At 37.3% G+C, this 21,030-nt stretch overlaps 1 protein-coding gene across 1 annotated transcript in view; it reads left to right on the top strand.

The window, feature by feature from the left end:
* AP1G1 (adaptor related protein complex 1 subunit gamma 1) overlaps positions 1 to 21,030 on the top strand; it is a 77,879-nt gene that overhangs the window by 14,712 nt on the left and 42,137 nt on the right. The window contains 1 exon segment of the mRNA XM_081806395.1: positions 9,446 to 9,649. Within this exon segment, the coding sequence (XP_081662521.1) occupies positions 9,449 to 9,649 (201 nt within the window). The 5' untranslated portion in view covers positions 9,446 to 9,448.

Raw genomic sequence — 21,030 nt, 5'->3', positions numbered from 1 at the left:
AAGCAGGGGGAGTGGCAGGCAGAAGGAGAAGCAGGCTCCCTGCTGAGCAAGGAGCCCGATGCAGGACCCTGGAATCATGACCTGAGCTAAAGGCATATGCTTAACCCCCTGAGCCACCCAGGTGTCTCTGAATTTAATTTTTTAATATGAAGCATTTCAGACATAAAACATATGGAGAATAATGATAAATATTCATTTACCCACTACCTAGTCTCAGAAATAAAGCATCACCAATATAGCTGAAGCCTCCTGTGTATTATTCTGTTCCTCATCATATTCCCCTCTCCCAGATGTGCCACTTTGTTGATCTTTATGTTTCACATGCATGTTCTTATTCTCTTACTGCATTTTTGTATCTCTAAAGAATAGGTTCTTTTATACATTTTAAAGCTTTATAAAATATTAGTACTGTATCTTTTTGTAACTTATTTTTGCTTAGAATTAATTCATTCGAGGATGGTTTATATAGCCAACCATTATGACCAACTTTTGTTTAGTGCATACTGTGTGCGTGGCACTGTGCTAAGAATTTTACATGTGTTCTCATTTAATTCTTGTAACAGTCATTTGAGGTAGGTACTCTCCCCATTTTATAGATAAGGACAGTGAAGCTCTGGGATGTTAAGTCATTTGCTCAGGACACACAGCTGATAAGTGGTAGAGCTGGGATAAAAATCAGGTAATTTCACTCCAGGGTCATCATTTTAAACAACGGTTAGGGTCATTGGATAAGGGTAAGTCTCCACAATCCTTTTATATCAGTTTCTGAAATTAAACAAAACCTCAGAAGTTCTTCATAATTCTTTTGGTGTTAAAATCTGATATGACCAGACATGAAGATGTGGTATTTATTTTTTTTTCATTTGGTGTGAGTGAATATTCATATATGGTGCTGCAGAAATACTGTTCGATAATGGAACTGCTGCCCCAGACATAGTAGGCGAGTTATGACCTGTAATATATGCACTGCATTGCTTTTCTAAAATTCAGAAAATTCTAAGTTTTGTTCTTAAAAGTTTTGGATGAGAAATTGTGGGCTGGTACTGTGCTGTAGATCTCTTTCTACATGGGATTTTGGAATTGTTGGGCTGATCAAGAAGGCACTTAATTTTGGAAAAGAAAAATTTTCTAAATATATTGAATTAGTTTGGCCATGTGACACACTTTTAGCTTACCATAAATATAATTTTCTATTCTGTCACTGGTCAACAAAAGCAGTTCTTGCTTAAAAAACAAAAAAACAAACAAAAAAACAAAAAAACCCCAAAAAACCCCAGAAAACCCCAGAACAGTTCTTGCTGCTTTTTTATATTGCTGGAATTGTAAAAAATCTGTTTTCCTCACTGGACTTTTGAGTTCTTAAGGGTAGAGATCATGACCTTGGCAGTCACCAGCATTTATTGCAATGCCTGACATAGAGAAGGCTCAGCAAATATTTGTTTAAAGAGTGGTTGGCAACTTTTTGGTGTAACATGAGTTCCCCTATTACTTAGGTCATCTATGGGATAGTGTGACGAATTGAATAAGGAGGAAAAAGAAGAGATGCATGAAGCTAACTTCTGATTACATATTTTTTACATTTTCCCTGCCCCCTTTGAAATGGATATAAATGATGCTTATGTTGATATCATTTATGATACTGTTTTCTCTGTTAACTGTAGTTAATGGGTGCTGAACTGTTAAACTTTTTTTTTTCATTTTCTTGATTAAAAACTTTGATCCTGCTGCTTTCTGAATTCAAGATTCTTAAAACTTAATGCCCATTTTTATTTTTATTTATTTACTTTTAAAAATTTTATTTATTTATTTGACAGAGAGAGAGAGGGCACAAGTAGGCAGAGCAGCAGACAGAGGGAGAGGGAGAAGCAGGCTTTCCGCTGAGCAGGGAGCCGGATGTGGGGCTCAATTCCAGGACCCTGGGATCATGACCTGAGCCGAAGGCAGATGCTTAACCGACTGAGCCACCCAGGAGCCCCTTAATGCCCATTTTTTTTTTAAAGATTTTATTTATTTATTAGAGAGAGAATGAGAGAGAGCACATGAGAGGGGGGAGGGTCAGAGGGAGAAGCAGACTCCCTGCCGAGCAGGGAGCCCGATACGGGACTCGATCCAGGGACTCCAGGATCATGACCTGAGCCGAAGGCAGTCACTTAACCAACTGAGCCACCCAGGCGCCCCCCTTAATGCCCATTTTTAAAAATTGGGTTTAACTGCTGTGTTTTGAGAGTTTTTTTTAAGATTTTATTTATTTATTTGACAGAGAGAGACACAGCGAGAGAGGGAACACAAACGGGGAGTGGGAAAGGGAGAAGGCTTCCCGCTGAGCAGGGAGCCCGATGTGGGCCTCAATCCCAGGACCCTGGGATCATGACCTCAGCTGAAGGCAGATGCTTAACGAGTGGAGCCACCCAGGTGCCCCTTGAGAGTTCTTTTTAATAGTGTGGTTACAAGTCCTTTGTTTGATGCAGTTTGCAAATATCGCAATCTGTAACTTGTCTTTTCATTTTTTTAACAATGTTTTTAATAGTGTAAAAGTCTGTAATTTTTATGAAGTCCAGTTTTATAATTTTTTCTTTTATGGGTGTGACTTTGATATGATGTCTAAGAACTCTTTGCCTAACCCCAGGTCATGAAGATTTTCTCCTCTGTCGTCTTCTAACAGTTTTTTATAGTTGTATGTTTTACATTTAGATCTGTGCTCCATTTTGAGTTAGTATTTTATAAGGTGTGAGATTTAGGTTGAAGTTCAGTTTTTTTGCATATGAATGTCCAGTTGTGATGTGCATTGTGATACCTGAGCCGAAGGCAGATGCTTAAGGACTGAGCCACCCAGGCGCTTGATTATCATTTAAATGTTTGTGGTGATATCCCCTTTTCATTACTAATACTGGTGATTTGTGTTATTTCTCTTTTATCATCTAGCCAGATGTTTATCAGTTTTACTAGTCTTCTCAAAGAACCGGCTTTTGGTTTCGTTGACTTGACCTAATGTCTGTTTTTAATTTCATTGATTTCTATTTTTTATTATTTGCTTTTTTCTACTTCTCTTGGATTTATTTTTCTCTTTTTCTAGTTTCTTAAATGGAAGCTTAGATTGTTTGAGATGTTTCTGCTGTTCTGACACAAGAATTTAATGCTGTTCATGTCCCATTAAGCACTACCTAAGTGTGTACCACAAATTTTAATGTGTGTTTATGTTTTTGTTCAGTTCCATATATTTACTAATGTCCCTTGATATTTCCTCTTTCACCAATGGATTATTTGGGAATGTATTAATTTCCAAGTCCATGGAGAATTTTCCAGTTAGCTTTCTGTTACTGATTTTTAGTTTAATTCTATTAATGGTCAGACTGTACCTTATTTTATATGATTTCCATTCATTTAATTTATTAACTTTTTTTTTTAATGACCCAGGAAATGGTCTATGTTGGTGAATGTTCTGTATGCACTTGAAAAGAATGTATATTCTGCTGTTGTTGGTTGAGGTGTTCCATAACTATTGGTTAGATCCAGTCGGTTGATGATGGCATTCAGGTCTTTTATATCTTTGCTTATACTCTGTAATTTTTTAAAAAATATTTTATTTCTTTATTTGATAGAGAGATAGCAAGAGCAGGAACACAAGCAGGGGGAGTGGGAGAGGGAGAAGCAGGCTTCCTGCTGAGCAGGGAGCCCGATGTGGGGCTTGATCCCAGGACCCCGGGATCATGACTTGAGCCGAAGGCAGACGCTTAACGACTGAGCCACCCGGAAGCCCCTGATACTCTGTAATTTTATCATTAGGGGGCATGTTGAAGTCTCTATAATTGGGATATCTTTGATACCTGTCAATTTCTGATTCATGTATTTTTTAACTCTATTGTTATACACATTTGCAATTAGGATTGTTGTATTTTCTTGGTGAATTCATTCTTTTTTTAAAAAATATTTTATTTATTTATTTGACAGAGAGAGCAAGAGAGGGGACACAAGCGGGGGAGTGGAAGAGGGAGAAGCAGGTTTCCAGCTGAGCAGGGAGCCCGATGCGGGGCTCGATCCCAGGACCCCGGGATCACGACCCTAGCCGAAGGCAGATGCTCAACGACTGAGCCACCCAGGTGCCCCTGAATTCACTCTTTTATCATGCAGTGGGAGAATAAAGTGATTTACTCCATGCTCTTTTACAACTCCTCTAGTCAGAAGAGTTCCCTTTCCCCAGTTTTTAGATGCCTGCCTGCCTGTTCATTGCTGTTCTGCCACAGCCACCCCCATTGCAGTGTTGCCTAGAGGCAGGGGTGGAGGGAAGGAAAAAATAAAAAGCCAAAAGAGAGAATTTCTCCCGTCCTTCTTTTCTGGCTTCCTGGACCAGAGAGATAGGGTTTTCCTTAGAGCTCCTTCTCTGTACTCTGAGCACTTCGGGTTTTGGGTTGCCATTGGGTCCAGGCTGGGCAATACTGGAGGAAAAAGGATAACCTCTTGCCATTTTGATGGAACTTCAAATTCTCTCTTTCTCGAATCTGCTGTCATTTACTTTTCAGAGTCCTTGGGTAGCTGTGGTATGCATTTTATCCAGGATTTATAGTTACGGTCAGAGGGAGAGACAGGTGTCTCCTTGGAGTGTGTTTACTTCATCTTCCCTGGAACTAGAACTTTTTGTTTAGTTTTGAACTTAGAATGAATTTTCAAATATACTGTTCTTTATTCTGTAAATTAACTTTTTCATTCATGCCTAAGAGATTTTCTTGTGATAAAAAAAAAGAAATAAGTAGAAGTAGGTTGTCACAGCCAAGGAAAAAAAATTACTGCTTTCTCTAGAGATATCCTGGTGCTGGAGAAAGAGTGCTGATTGGGGGAATCACAAGATGTGAGTCAGGCTAGTAATTAATTCTTTGACCTTGTACAAGGTATTTAACAGCCTGGGTCCTCAATTTCCTCCATAAAAAGCTAGTGGCATAAACTGTATGTCTGTGATTCTGTGGCTGAGCTGAGAAATGGCTCCAGGTAACTTGTTTGTCTCTCAGCTGGCTTAAACTCTTGTGATTTTTTCCCCGCCGTTGGACTAAGTGTTTTGGAAATAGATTTAGGCTTTTTCTAATAGTCTTGTTTGCTTTATAGAATTATCGAGGCCTTCGTAGAGAAAAGTTATTTTCCAGCAGAGTATCACTAATTGACCTTGATTTTTTTTAGTTGCCTTAGTCTTCTTTTGTTCCCCGCACACCAAATTTGGGTTAATGATAAGTAAGATTATTTTTTTAAAAAAATCTTTATTTAGGTAATCTCTACGACCCAGTGTGTGTAGAGAACTCACAACCCTGAGATCAAGAGTCGCATGATCCTCCCATTGAGCCAGCCAGGCATCCCAAATAAGATTTTTTTTTTTTTCTTAAAGATGTATTTATTTGAGAGAGAGAGCGAGTGAACGCATGTGCATGAGCAGGGTAAGGGACAGAGGGAGAAGAATATCCAAGCAGACTCATGCTAAGCACGGACCCTTGACTCAGGGCTGGATTGTGATCACGAGCCATGAGGTCAGGACCTGAGCCAAAACCAAGTTGGATGCTTAACCAACTGAGCTACCCAGGTGCCCCTATTTATGAAAAATTTTAAAGACTTAAATGCTTTGTTTATTGAAGCTTTTTTTTTTAATTTTTTTTATTAAAGATTTTTTTTCTTCTTTTTATTTATTTATTTGAGAGAGAGAATGAGATAGAGCATGAGAGGGGGGAGGGTCAGAGGGAGAAGCAGACTCCCTGCTGAGCAGAGAGCCCGATGCGGGACTTGATCCCGGGACTCCAGGATCATGACCCGAGCCAAAGGCAGTCGCCCAACCAACTGAGCCACCCAGGCATCCCGAAGCTTTTTGACTTTTAAAAAGCTTTTGATTATGAAAATTTCTAATATAAATAAAAATAGAGAATAATACAATGTAACTTGATATACTTATCATGTGCCCTCAGCAGCGTTCAGCATTTTGCCTATTTTGTTTCTTTTTTTCCCCTCCTCAATACTTTTTCCCCTGGAGTATTTTGAAACAAATCCTAGCAGTCATATAATTTTATCTGTAAAGATAATGTTCATTTTTCAAGTATTGAGAAGAACTCTGGCCTTGGAGTTCAAGTGCTGGCTCTGTCATTTACCACCTTGTGATCTTAAGTGCGTAATTGCTCTGAGATGAAGTTTCTTCATGGGCAAAGCAGGGATAATGATCTCTGCCCTTCAAAATGGGTTGGAACAAATGAAACAATGAAGACAGTGAATGTACAAATGTTTAAACACTAGGCCCACAGTATTTCTATTAAAAAGTAACAAAATATTATACAAGAAGCTTTATATAGTTTAGTACATGTGATCTTAAGGGGGCCTTAGGGAGGAAAATACCAATACCTAGAGAACTTTTCTAAAAAATTCCTGATATACTATCCTACCTTGAGGAATGATGCTATAGTGAACTAATGGGACTGGGATATCTTCCTGGTTTGTGTGATTAGAACAACTTTGAGTATTACTGGTTTAAGGATTCCACAGCTTGTATGTACTGAAGATGATTGATATTTTTATCTAATTTTTATCATTTTTCTTAACATTATTGAGGTATAATATACATACAATAAAATGCACTTGTTGTAAGTGTTCAGTTCATTGAATTTTGAGAGGTGTATACATACCCATCATAAACATTTCTGTCACCCCAGAAGGTTTCCTTGCATCCCAGTTGATTCCCATCCCCACCCTCAACCCCAGGCAATCATTGATCTCTTTAGCATCACTGTAGATTAGCCTAGAGTTTCATATAAGTGAAATCATACAGTGTGTACTTTCTTGTTCCTGCTTCTTTTGCTCAGCATGTTTTTGAGACTCTTCCGTGTTATGTTGTTTTATTCTGAGAAGTATTCATTTATGTGTGTATACCATTATTATTCACCAGTTTATGGACATTTGAGTTGTTCCTAGTTTTTAGTAATTATAAATGAAGCTCCTGTGAACATTTGTGTACAAGTCTTGGTGAGAACGTATATTTTCATTGCTTTTTGGTCAATACTGAGTGGATTTGCTGAATCCTAAGTATATATTTAATTTTATAAAAAATTGCCAGACTTTCCCAAAGTAGTTGAACCATTCCATTTGCATTCCATGAGTTGTCTATGAAAGTTGAGCACTGGGTGTTATATGTAACTAATGAATCGTTGAACACTACATCAAAAACTAATGATGTACTACTATATGCTCGCTAACTGAACATAATGAAAAAAAAAAGTTTTACATCCCTGCCAACACTTGGTATGGCCAGTCTTTTAAATTTTAGCCATTCTAATGGTGTAGGGTGATATCTTATAGTTTTAATTTGCATTTCCCTGCTGACTAATAACATTAAGCATGTTTTCATGTGTTTATGGCCATTCTTCGAGAAGTGTCTATTCAAATCTTTTACTCATTTTTAAATAAGATGTCTTATTATTGAGTTGTAAAATTATATATTTTGAATACATACCCTTTGTAAGATAGGAATTTTATTTTTTTTCTCTGTGGCTTGCCTTATTTGCATCTTGTGAAAAACAAAACTTCTAACTTTTTGTCAAGTCAAATTTATTATTTCTTTCATATTTTGTACTTGTTATATATGAAATCTCTGCTTAACCTAAGTTCCCAAAGATTTTCTCCTATGTTTTCTAATGGAAGATTTTTTAGTTTTGGCTTTATTGTTTAGGGCTATGACCCATTTTGAATTAATTTTTGTGTATTATATGAGGTTAGGATCCAAGCTTAATTTTTTCTCCATATAGATACCAAGTTGTGCCAGCACCATTTGTTGAAGGAATACCCTTTCTCTTATTGACTAACCTTAGCCTCTCTGTTGAAAATCAGTTGAGCTTATTTGTGTGGGTCTATTCCTAAAGTTTCTATTTTGCTCCATTATTCTGAGTCTATTCTTTTTTTTTTTAAAGATTTTATTTATTTATTTGAGAGAGAGAATGAGATAGAGCATGAGAGAGGGGAGGGTCAGAGGGAGAAGCAGACTCCCTGCCGAGCAGGGAGCCCGATGTGGGACTCGATCCCCGGACTCCAGGATCATGACCTGAGCCGAAGGCAGTCACTTAACCAACTGAGCCACCCAGGCGCCCCCTCTGAGTCTGCTCTTAAATTCATTTCCACATTGTCCTAATTACTGTAGCTTTGTAGTATTTCTTCAGATTAGGTAGTGCAATTTCTCCAACTTTGTCTTTTTTTTTTCTTGTTTTGGCTGTTAAAGGTCCTTTATTACTGTTATTATTATTAATTTAAAAAATATGAGAATATGACTCTAGTAGTCTTTTTTTAAATTTTATTTTATTATGTTATGTTAATCACCATGCATTACATCATTAGTTTTTGATATAGTGTTCCATGATTCCTTGTTTGCGTATAACACCCAGTGCTCCATGCAATACGTGCCCTCTTTAATACCCATCACCAGGCTAACCCATCCCCCCACCACCCTCCCCTCTAGAACCCTCAGTTTGTTTCTCAGAGTCCATAGTCTCTCATGGTTCATCTCCCCTTCTGATTTCCCCCTCTTCATTTTTCCCTTCCTACTATCTTCTTTTTTTTTTTTTTTTAAACATAATGTATTATTTGTTTCAGAGGTACAGGTCTGTGATTCATCAGTCTTAAACAATTCACAGCACTCACCATAGCACATACCCTCCCCAGGGTCTTATCCTTTAACCTGTAGTCTTACCCTCTAAGATTGGTTTATTATTTTTGCCTCGTCACAATTTTCAAAGATTTTATTTATTTATTTGACAGAGACACAGCCAGAGAGGGAACCACAAGCAAGGGGAGTGGGAGAGGGAGAAGCAGGCTTCCCCCAGAGCAGGGAGCCCGATGCGGGGCTCAGTCCCAGGACCCTGGGATCCTGACCTGAGCCGAAGGCAGACGCTTAACGACTGAGCCACTCAGGCACCCCCTCATCAAAATTTTCAAAGAGTATCCAGTGTACTGAGATGATTATTGTTTCTTGGAAAAGTGTTTAAATATGGTAATTGGTCTTGTAATCTCTCATTTTGAGTTGAATTTTGTGATCATATTCAATATTCATCTGATAATTTGTTGTGTTATATTAACAGTTGAGCAGAAAATATTTGTCTTCTCTAAGGTTAGGCATAGACCTTTTTTTAATTACTTTAAGGATTGAGTAGAGATTTGAGTTGAGTTTGTTCCTAAGATATTTTGATAATAATGATTTATTTTACATATTGGTATATTCTGTGTCTTATCTTAATTAATTTAATACTTAACACTTTTGTTTGTATTCTTTCCAGAAATTTACTGAGTTGAATTTGTATGTAATAGCTTTGTTGAAGCTTTGTATCATTGGCTTTAGCAAATCTTGAATTCTTAAAAATTAGAAATTTTTGTGGGAAGTTGTGTGAATGGTTTTGGTAGTAAAAAACGTGAACATTTTTATTTAATGTCTTTCCATATCCAGAGGATGCCAGCCCCCATCAGATTGCGGGAGCTGATCCGGACCATCCGGACAGCCCGAACCCAAGCCGAAGAACGAGAAATGATCCAGAAAGAATGTGCTGCAATCCGATCATCTTTTAGAGAAGAAGACAATACATACCGGTGTCGGAATGTGGCAAAATTACTATATATGCACATGCTGGGCTACCCTGCTCACTTTGGACAGGTAGGCTGGGCTGAGACCACATCTAGCAAGGGTACTCTTGTTTCAATGACTGTAGCTCAGGGAGGGTCGGTCAGTCTTTTCCTGTCAGGAAAGACAGGATACTTTTGATAGTCATGTAGTCTGATCATTGTGAAACTGAGGGTAGAATTGAGAAAGTTGTAGACCTGGAAGGGCATGATATTGCTGTCAGTTGTGCTTACCATTGGGAATCTCATTATGTGGATTAGAGTATGTTTTGATGGTGACAACTAGCTTGCTTAAAGATTGACCAGGATTAACCAGTAGATTGTGATTGGTCTGTCAGAGGGGCTGGACTATAATGAATATTTAAGAAATGTTTGCTAAATGTTTCCTTAATTATATTCTGTATGCACGATGATATAAGGAGGAACACTCAGGACAGATGTTTTTAAGTAAAAGAAATTAAGTGGTTGCCACATAATGGCATTTATCGGTTTTGCTGTAATTACCTAATTACTTGATTGCTATAGCCACTATGCAGGTCTGTCTCCTGATTTTCTCCTACACACAAATGCATATTATTAGATATGGCCAGTTTGAGAATGATACTCTTGGTGATAAGTGCTTTCTTCTTTCCATGTTTATATGTGATAAGGGGGATTGAGTCACAGAGAAGGGTATAGTGGGTTGTTTTTTTAATTCTTATTAATGCTATTAAATTTTATCTCAATTTAAGAATTGTATTATATGCTAAATAGTCTTTTTAAGGAAAAGACCGCAAAACTGAAAGAATGTGCAACATTAGGAGAAAAATACCACCCATGTTTCCATTTTTCAAAGATAACTATTGTTAATGTTTTGATAGATTTAATTTACCTGGAAAGATGCCCATGTTTATCTTTTGTTCAGCTCAGTAACTCTGGTGAAGGAGATTCCCCCCGCCTCTGAGTTAAAACAGTGATGGTTTTGAATCCTATCAGAATGACTTGGGTTAGTTTTGTGCTTATCTTGGGGCTGGGAATGAGGTCACTTTCTCTAGAAATACGTGATTGAGTGTGGGAGAGCATTAACTTCCCAAAGGAAAATTGAGGTGTTAATATCAGGGGGATGAGGACCAGGTACTAGGCAAACAAAAGCAGCAGCTGTCTCCTCTGAATAAAACATGTTATATGCTTTTACCACATCAAAAAGCGATCCAGGTGGTTATACATTTAGTGCATGTCATCGTATAAAGCAAATAGATGTCCATATATTTTTGTTGGCTGATTTTAAGTAGACACATTTAGGTTAGATTTACAAAAATCTGATATGTTGGGCTGTAAAAGATAATCAAGGATGGAGGGGGGGAGACTTAATCCCTACACTCAGAAATGACCACCATTAACATCATGGAGTTAAAGGAGTTCTTTAAAGACCAACTGTTGAATTTAAAATCATACGATAGATTTAAGACTGATGATATTTCATTTTGTGAAAGAGCACTTTCTATATTTCTAAGAGTCATTACTATGTTTAAATAAAATATGCTTTCCAGCTTTACTAGATGGCATTTTTTGGGTGTTCTGGAATTTAATTATTTGATAAAACATTTAATTCTTAGGTGGAAAGTGTTAATATTGAAGGAAACTGTATTAAAATTGTGGTACCAAAGAAAAGACTTTTCTGAATGGGAATAGCAATCATAATTTTAAGTCCCTTCATCTGTTTCTTCTATTTGAATAAGTCAGGGTCCTATCCAAGCAGTAATTTGGTACCTTGCCCATCAGAATTTCCTTTATAATGTATCCATAAAAAGATTCCTATCTAGGTTCTCTCACCTGCATGTATGAATCACAGTACCATTTTGATTTTAATTATGTGTAAAAACAGCTGCCGTTTATTGCATTTTATTAGACTTGTTAGACTTGTGCTATGCATTATGGTAGCCAGTAGCTGCATAGCCACTGGTCTCTTGAAATGTGGCTAGTTCAGCTGAGGCAAATATTAAAGGAAAATAAATTTTTGGTGGGTATTTGATGCAGTTACTGGAAAACTTTTAAATGTTTTAGACAACGTGGGTATGTGAATCCACTTTATCAATTGTAAATTTTATGAAATCTAAATACAGTTAAAATATTTCTGATGGATATGTAGTATACAAATTGAGATGTGCTGTAAGTGTAAAATAATACTGTATTTAGAAGTCTTAGTACAAAAGAAAGTTGTAAAATATCTAACTAATAATTTTTGTGTTGATTATACGTTGAAATGATATTTTAGATATATTGGGTTAAATAAAATCTGTTATTCAAACTAATTTCACCTGTTTCTTTTTACTTTTTACTGCAGTATCTAGCATGATGCTGTTCAATAGAAATAAAAATATGAGCCAGGTGTATAATTTAAAAATTTCTGGTAGCAGGTAGAGGGAGAAGCAGGCTCCCCGCTGAGCAAGAAGCCCGATGCGGGACTGGATCCCAGGAACCTGGGGTCATGACCTGAGGCTTAACTGACTGAGCCACCCAGGGGTGTCCCGATCCTTAAGCTTTCTTTTCTCAGTTTCCTCATCTGTAAAATGGGGACAGTCTTCATACTACTGTATGGGGTTATTATGAAGATGAGTAAATTAGATTAGTGAATGTTAAACATTTATGTTTTGTACATAAAAAACTCAAATACTACTTTACCATTTCCTCAAGGACAGCAAAACATTTTTTTTTGAAAAATCACTGAATTCTAAAATAGATTTTCATTTATTTATGTATGTGTGTATGTCTCTATACCCAATGGGGGGCTCAAACTCATGACCCCAAGATCAAGAGTTTCATGCTCTTCCAACTGAACCAGCCAGGCACCCCTAAAATAGATTTTCTTATGTGGGTCTTTTATCTAGGAGTATCTCAGTAATGTAAAAGACTGTATCCTCAACATTTTTACAACAAAAGCCATGATAAATTTCTTGTAGGGTTTATAACCTTTCATGTGTCTGGCTTAAACATGACCCAGAAATAAAGTTGAGTAAAGAAGTGGGTAGATTGTAGGAGTAAAAAATGGTAGCTTGGGAGCCAGACTCTTCCACAGATGTGTTTTGTTTGCACAGTACGTTAAATTTTTTGAATTTGCTGCCGACATAAAAATCAAGGAACTTTTCATGGAAATCTGGATTTCTAGTTTCTCTTAGAAAATCGGGAGGATTTGACAGCACTGGATCCACATTTTCCCATGGCACTAGTGGGCTGGTGACCTTGTCCAGGCTGGGCTTGCATTGTCTGTTTCCTTCCTGTTCCAGCCTGGCTTGCTATCCTCAGTTACCTGTCCATAGTAGTCTTCCCTTCCATCAATACAGTATAGCACTTCACTTATGTTCCTTAAAGTTTTAGTGTTCTCTATAATAAAGTCTTACAAACCTTTGGTGAAATTTATAGGTTCCTTGGAGCTCTTTGTCCTATTGCAAATAGCGGTCTTAAAACATTAATAATTAGGTTTTAGGTATTATGGAAATATTCATTTTTGCATATTTATCTTTTTAGCAACATTATTGCATTTGGTTCTAAGAGTCCTTGTAGACTCCATTGCTTCCATATAGTCAATACTATTGTCTGTAAGCAATGGCAATTCCCTAACTTTCCGTCCTTAATCATTTTTTTTCTTCTTTCTTTACTACAATGTATCTATAATTGGATGGCGATAGTAGGCATTCCTGCCTTGAGCACCTTTAAACCCAGATTGTGCCCAAAATAAGCCTGAACTGTCTTTGCCAGAAAACAAAAACTACAGAGGTCATGTTAAAAGGATTTAGTAGCCACCAGAAGTGGCTTTTTGTTGTGCCCCAAAATAAAATTTGAGCATTAATAAGAATAATTATAATTGAATATACCAAGTTAGTTTATATCAGTGAGTTCATAATTTTTTATCTAAAGATTTTATTTATTTGAGCACGCGCACAAGTGAGCAGGGAGAGGGGCAGAGGGAGAGAATCTCAAGCAGACTCCACACAGAGCGGGGAGCCTGACATGGGGCTTGATCTCATGATGCTGATATCATGACCTGAGCCAAATCAAGAGTCGGATGCTTAACCGATTGTGCCACCCAGGGGCCCCAGTGAGTTCATAAGTATTAAACAAATTTTTAAAAACTCCATTGGTCATCTTTGGAGCATACTAGGGTCTCATTTTGAAAACTAGTAGATAAAAGGAAAAGAAACATTTATCCTGCCTTTCCTACCAGTAGTTCTTTCTGAAGGAATTATTGGTAAGTTCCTTCCAAAGGAACTCTTGGTAACCCAATGGTACATATAAAGAAGTTGCTCCTTAGAGGAAAAATCCAGTAATAAATGAAAGAATAAAAGAATTAGAATATTACTATTTTGTGATCTCTGATGATCATTATCGATGCTAATGTCACAAAAGAGAGACAACCACCAGAAATAATTACATACTTCATGAAAGTTCATACCACCACCTATGAAGTGTATTTGCTAAGTCAAAATAAAATAAAAACTGAAAAACCTGAATCTGATCAAGAATCTTGTCCATTTAACAAGGGACTTTTATAAGAGTTCATTGCAGCATTGTTTCTGATATGAAAACATTGGGAATAATCTATATGTCCACAAAAAGAATAGTAAGTTGTGGTATATTCACAAGTGGGATACTATATTAGCAATGAAGAGAACTAAATTACAGTTTCTTGTCTGAATGTGAGTAGTACTCAAAGATGTTGAATGAAAAGAACAGGACTATGGTATGATACTTATATAAAGCTTAAAACATTCAAAAACAATTGTCTCAACATATGCAGTAAAGACACACTGCGTGGCAATGATGAACAGCAATTTTGAGTTTTCGTTACTCCTGGGATGGAGAGAAGGGAAATGGAATCGAGGCAGAGTATGCAGAGGGCTTCAATTGAATTTGTAATATTAAAAAATGTAAAATAAAATAAGTAGGGCAAAATGTTAAGATTTGCTAAAGCTGGCTGGTGGCTTAATGACTGTTACATGATTTTTGTGTATTTTTGAGTGAAATATTTCATAATAAATTTTCTCAAGAGGAGAAATGGGATGCAATAGGAGTGTTGGTTTTTTTTTTTCCCCTGCCAGAAGAATGAAAAAATAGACCGGTCTCCTATAGGTTTTTTTTTTTTAAGATTTATTTATTTATTTATTTGACAGAGAGAGAGAGACACAGCGAGAGAGGGAACACAAGCAGGGGGAGTGGGAGAGGGAGAAGCAGGCTTCCTGCGGAGCAGGGAGCCCGATGCGGGGCTCGATCCCAGGACTCTGGGATCATGACCTGAGCCAAAGGCAGACGTTTAACAACTGAGCCACCCATGCACCCTCTCCTATAGATTTTTATGTTGCCGGACTACATAGTGGTAAAGCAGTTACAGGCTTATTCTTCAAATGTGTGTGTGTGTGTGTGTGTGTGTGTGTGTGTGTGTTGTATGTATAAACTAGAAATTTATTTCTGAATGTTAAATTGAAATAAAGGTAACTTTTTAAAAGACCTAAACAATCAGTTGCAGATCCATTAATGTTTAATTGCATCCTTTCATCAAGGTGATTGTTCACATCATAAAGCTTAGATGTTAAATTTAAAAGCAAATGTATATATGCATTTGACCTTGTGGGAAATTGTTCTAAAAGCTAACAAAATAGGTGCAGCTTTTTTCAAGGGCAACCAGATTAAATGTTGATAAAGGGCAATATTTGTACTTGCTTTAGAACAATGTAACAAGGCCAAAAACCTTTCTTTTAAAAAAAAATTGCTTTGAAATCCGGAGAAAATTGGAATATTGAGTCATCTAGAAAATGTTTATAAAAATCCAGTTGTCAGGCTTTACCTGAAACCTACTCTGTCAGGATATTTCGGGGGTGACCTACATATTTCGAAACTCTCCCAGGTGATTTTGATCAGTCAAGTTTGGAAACCACTTCCTTAAGGCACTATATTTATTCCAAAAGGAGGTGGTAACTTCCCTCTCTTAGGCTTGCTAATGGATCTGGAATGTTTCTGCTGAGAAGAATTCTTAGGCCACTTCAAGGGTCAGCTGTAGAGAATTAGTGACTACTGTATTTGCCTTGAAAGCAGAGAGTTGAGGGCAGCGTTAAGGTTGTCTTTCATGATGTGGCTCAGTTATTTTAGTGAAGAGGAAACTGAGGCCCAGGTTGTTGAAATAGCTTGCTTAGGTCTCTTAAGCTAGAACCAGGATTAGGGCTCCTAAATCAAATTGGTTCTTTCTGTTCCACTCTGTGTTACATAAAGGGATAGGAATCTTTCTCTGTTTTCTTACTGTTTCTCACCTTAAATGAGTGCCCTTCCTAACTTGTTTCCATAGTAGCTTGTGCATAATTGTCACAGTATGTATATATGATATATATATCCTTTGATGTATATATATGTATCAAACTTATGATGTATATCCAAATGTTGGTTTCCTTTTGTGTGCCCTTCTAACTGGGTGTCAATGAGAATGTCTAGCACGTTGGTTTTTAACACAGCAGGGTTTTATGAAGTTAAAGAAAAATCACAGCTTCTTCAAAAACAATTGGAAAGTAAATGTAAAAATCAGTGAATAGCTTAAAGTTATCGCAGTCAGACCTTTGGGATGGGAGGTAGCGGGGAGAGTGAGAAGGTTGCTGTTGAGAAGAGTGTTGTTGGCAAGGAAGAAGCTGATAGTCGGTGAAAAATACAAAATAACTGCCAGCAGAAAAGGCATAGCTGTCATGGGGATTAGAGATAAGGAATGGACATAACTTTTTAAGCTCTTATAGCATTGCAGGTATAAAAGAATAGCACAATAATCGTTCATTTTGAATTTAAGTTATTTAAAAAGGGCTGGTTGTTCCCATTTACTAAGTTGTATTTTCATAAGATTTTGGTCTTAAATTTTCAGTGTTTTCATAAAACAATTCCAAGACTCAAATGTTTTTTTGTTAATTTTTTTTTTTTTAAGATTTTATTTATTTATTTGACAGAGACACAGCGAGAGAGAGAACACAAGCAGAGGGAGAGGGAGAAGCAGGCTTCCCATGGAGCAGGGATCCCGATGCAGGGCTCGATCCCATCATGACCTGAGCTGAAGGCAGATGCCCAACGACTGAACCACCCAGGCGCCCCTTTTTTGTTAATTTTTGAAATGACATGTTACTCAATTTGGTAGAGGGAATAATTGCCCTAGGTTGTTTTTTTTCCTCCTTTTTAATTATATTATTGTATTAACTTTTGTAACCATGAGTTAGATATAAGTTCCCTTTATCCTGCAGTTTTAAACTTCTAGTCCAATATTATTTATCTTTGGAATAGATAATGACAGTTCACTGATGCAAAATTTAAAAGATACAAAAGAATATATGATGAAAACCCTGCTTTCTGTCTACTTCCAGACACTTAGTTTCCTGTTTTGTTTTTTGTTTTTTTTAAGACTTTTTGTATTTATTTGAGAGAGAGAAGGAGAGAGTGAGCGAGAGAACACAAGCGGGGGGGGGCAGGAGAGGGAGAAGCAGGCTCGCGGGGGGCTCGATCCCAGGACCCTGGGATCATGACCTGAGCTGAAGGCAGACGCTTAACTGACTGAGCCATACAGGACCCCCTACTTAGTTACCTTTTTATAAGCAACTGTCTGTGTCTATCCTTCCAGAGATACTTTATACATCTCCCGGCAATGGAAATGCCCCCTCCACTGTAAAACGCGTGTGGTGCTGTCTACTTATTAATCTGTCTTGAATATTAGCCCATGTCCTCATTCTGTTTTCCAGCTTTTTTGACATACTCATTTTTTTGCCAGCTTCTTTGACATACTCATCTCAATGTATCTAGCATAGTAGTCCATGATATTTCTTTTATTTTTTAAAGGTGCGATTTATTTGAGAGAGGGAGAGAGAGAGAGCGAAAGAGAGCGAGTGCAAGCACAAAGGGGGGAGGGGCAGTGGGAGAGGAAGAAACAGACTCCCCAGTGAGCAGGGAGCCCAGCGCAGGGCCCGATCCCAGGATCCTGGGATCATGACCTGAGCCAAAGGCACACGCTTAACCGACTGAGCCACCCAGGTGCCCGTATTCCATGATATTTATGAATCATTATTAAACTGATGCCTTATTAAGGGACATTTGTTTCCAGTCTTAGTATTTATTTATTTAATTTTAGGTAGGCTCCACACCCATTGTGAAGCTCAAACTCAGGACCCTGAGATCAAGAGTCACATGCTCTATTGACTGAGCCAACCAGGTGCCCTCCAGTCTTACTGCTTAAAGTAATACTACGGGGGCACCTCGGTGGCTCAGTTGTTGGGCGTCTGCCTTGGGCTCGGATCATGATCCCGGGGTCCTGGGATTGAGCACCGTATTAGGCTCTCTTCTCTGCGGGAAGCCTGCTTCTCCAGAACTCTCCTGCTCCCCCTGCTTGTGTTCCCTCTCTGGCTGTCTCTCTGTCAAATAAATAAAATCTTAAAAAAAAAAAAAAAAAGTAATACTACAGTTGAATAATAACCATTATTTTACACATGTATGAATGTAAAGGTAGTCTAAGTTCCTAAAAGTGGAATTGTTGTGTCGAAGGGTATGTGTATTTGTACTTTAGATAGGCCAGATCTTTCTCACTACAGCTTGTGCCAGTTTATATCCAATCACTAATGTCCTCGCACTGTTAACGACAGTCTAACTTTGCTAATATAATAGGTTAAAAAATACTATCTCAGTATGGTTTCCATTTGCATTTTTTTTTCTCTTCTAATAACTTCATGGAGGCATATTTTGCATATCATGAACTTTTCAAGTGTACAGTTCAGTGATTCGTTTTAAGTGAATTTACCTACTTGGGTTTGCATTTGTTTTATGAGGTGGTTGAACTCCATTTCATATGTTTGAATTATTTTTGTTTTCTTTGAACTGTCCATATTCTTTGTCCATTTTATATTGAGTTGTTGGTCTTTTTGAAAATCAGTTTGTAGGGGCGCCTGGGTGGCTCAGTTGGTTAAGCGACTGCCTTCGGCTCAGGTCATGATCCTGGAGTCCCGGGATCGAGTCCCGCATCGGGCTCCCTGCTCAGCAGGGAGTCTCCTTCTCCCTCTGATCCTCCCCCCTCTCATGCTCTCTCTCTCTGTCTCATTCTCTCTCTCAAATAAATGAATAAAATCTTAAAAAAAAAAAAAAAAAGAAAATCAGTTTGTAGGATCCTGTTATATAGGATTTCATGTCTATGAGCAAGTTGCAAATATTTTTTCCAAGTTTGTCTTTTGTTTTTTGACTTTGCTCAGGGAGTTTGGAGTAAAACCAAAAGTTATTTTTTATCTCTGTGGTTGCATGAATATAAAAGCTAGACTGTTTACTGTGGTCTTTAAGCATATGCTAGATTTGTAGGTTAGCAGTGTTTCAGGTGGGATTTTCAAGTAGCTTTAAGTGAGACAGAGTAGTACTCAATTTGAGGTTGTTACCAAAGGGGTAGAAACATTTAATTGATTTTACTATTTTTTTCCTGTTCTGTAACTCACACTAGAGTTGCATTTTTAGTGGTTGCTGCTCAAAAATGGATGCCCTACCCTTATATTTCCTCAAAAACCCATTGTCCACCCCTCCATCCTTTTTCTTTTTCAATATCTGAAAACTTTGATAATATTCTTAAAGATGAAACATGGTACTTTCTTAGCACTATTGCTGGCCACTGACACCGAAGTGTAGCGTATGATGAGAGTTAATCCTTCAGCAGAGGATGTTTTTCAATACATCAAGAGAGCAGTTTTTAAACTGCTCCAAACAGTTTTATTTGTAAATTTTTTTACTTTCCTCAATTTCACTTTTGAACTTACAGGTAAATTCAGATGGGAAGTAGTAGTCTCATGATTTTAGACTGTTGTACATAGTTCTGCATTTGAGCCCCTTTCCTTGGGATGCAGTGATTCTAAATGGGAGTTTCCAGTCTTTAATCTTAGATTTTCCAGCCATTTCCAGTCTTTAATCTTAGATTTTCCTCTCAAAATTTGCTACCTTCATAAAGCAAATGTATATTCTTGAAGCAAAGTCACTGTACCAATGGAGAATATTAAAAAGAATTAATTTAGTGTTTATCCCTTTAAATTCTGTTCACTGTTTAATTTTTAGGTAAGTTTTAAACAAGTGTCACAAAAAGCAATAAATTGTACTCACTAATCATTGATGACTTTTAGTGTGACTATCTTAAAACTTGGCATAGGGACTCCTGGGTGGCTCAGTCGGTTAAGCGTCTGCCTTCGGCTTGGGTGGTGATCCCAGGATCCTGGGTTCAAGCCTACTTGTGCTCTTCCTATCAAATAAATAAATAAAATCTTAAAAAAAACTTGGCCAAAAAAATACAAAGTCCTATTAATGCCTAAGAGTAAAGTCTTCTTCCTCATTAGTTCATCTTAATAACAAATTTTTGGATAATTTATTTGTGTAATGCCTGGTATTTGTTAAAAGCATGATTCAGTAAGGATGATAAAAATTTCAGTGATACCCGATTCTTAGAACTCTTTTTTCACTGCTAAAATATTAATTTATACTATTATTAAATGGAAAGGTTAAAAACTCTTCTGTTTGAAAAAGAGTAAGATTTTCTGATAATATTTTACCTTCTGTTTTTCTCATTCACCTCAGCAGTAATTTTTCTGCTGACATTGTAAAAATGACTTTCTTCATTTTCTATTTCAGAAATTGTTTTTTAAAATTTAAATTGAGTGCATAGAAGGAAGGGAAGGGTTGTTATATAATCTGTCAGTTTCAGAAGGCACTTCAGTTTCCCTTTTGGATCTTGGTTATTCTTGGAGGCTTTGATTTGTTCATGATAGTATAGTCATTTCTGTTAAACTTTCAGTGTTTTTAATGCAGATACATCAAGAGAGCAGTTTTTAAATAGCTCGAAACAGTTTTATTTGTAAATTTTTTTACTTTCCACAATTTCAGTTTTGAACTTAGAGGCAAATTCAGATGGGGAGTAGTCTCATGATTTTAGACTGTTGTACATAGTTCTGCATTTGAGCCCCTTCCTTTGGGATGCAGTGATTCTAAATGGGAGCATAGTTTGCAAAACTTTTCTTGGAGTGTCTAACTTATGTACACCCTTTGAAAATCATTGCTACAAGGGAATGTTTGGCCTTTTCTATGTTAGTCAAGATGGAATGATAAAATATATTAAAATGATTGTGATGGGGCGCCTGGGTGGCTCAGTTGGTTAAGCGACTGCCTTCGGCTCAGGTCATGATCCTGGAGTCCCTGGATCGAGTCCCGCATCAGGCTCCCTGCTCGGCAGGGAGTCTGCTTCTCCCTCTCCCACTCCCCGTTTGTGTTCCCTCTCTCGCTGTGTCTTTCTCTGTCAAATAAATAAATAAAATCTTAAAAAAAAAAAAAATGATTGTGATGTTAAAGAAAGGCTACGTAGAGAGACAATCTGTTTATAAAGAGTCTTAAGCTCTGAGGATTTTTATCAATTAT

Source organism: Leptonychotes weddellii, chromosome 16 (genome assembly GCF_054177405.1).
Source record: "Leptonychotes weddellii isolate Sample4059 chromosome 16, ASM5417740v2, whole genome shotgun sequence".
Classification (NCBI taxonomy): Eukaryota; Metazoa; Chordata; class Mammalia; order Carnivora; family Phocidae; genus Leptonychotes; species Leptonychotes weddellii.
This window is presented reverse-complemented; position numbering and strand designations above follow the sequence as displayed.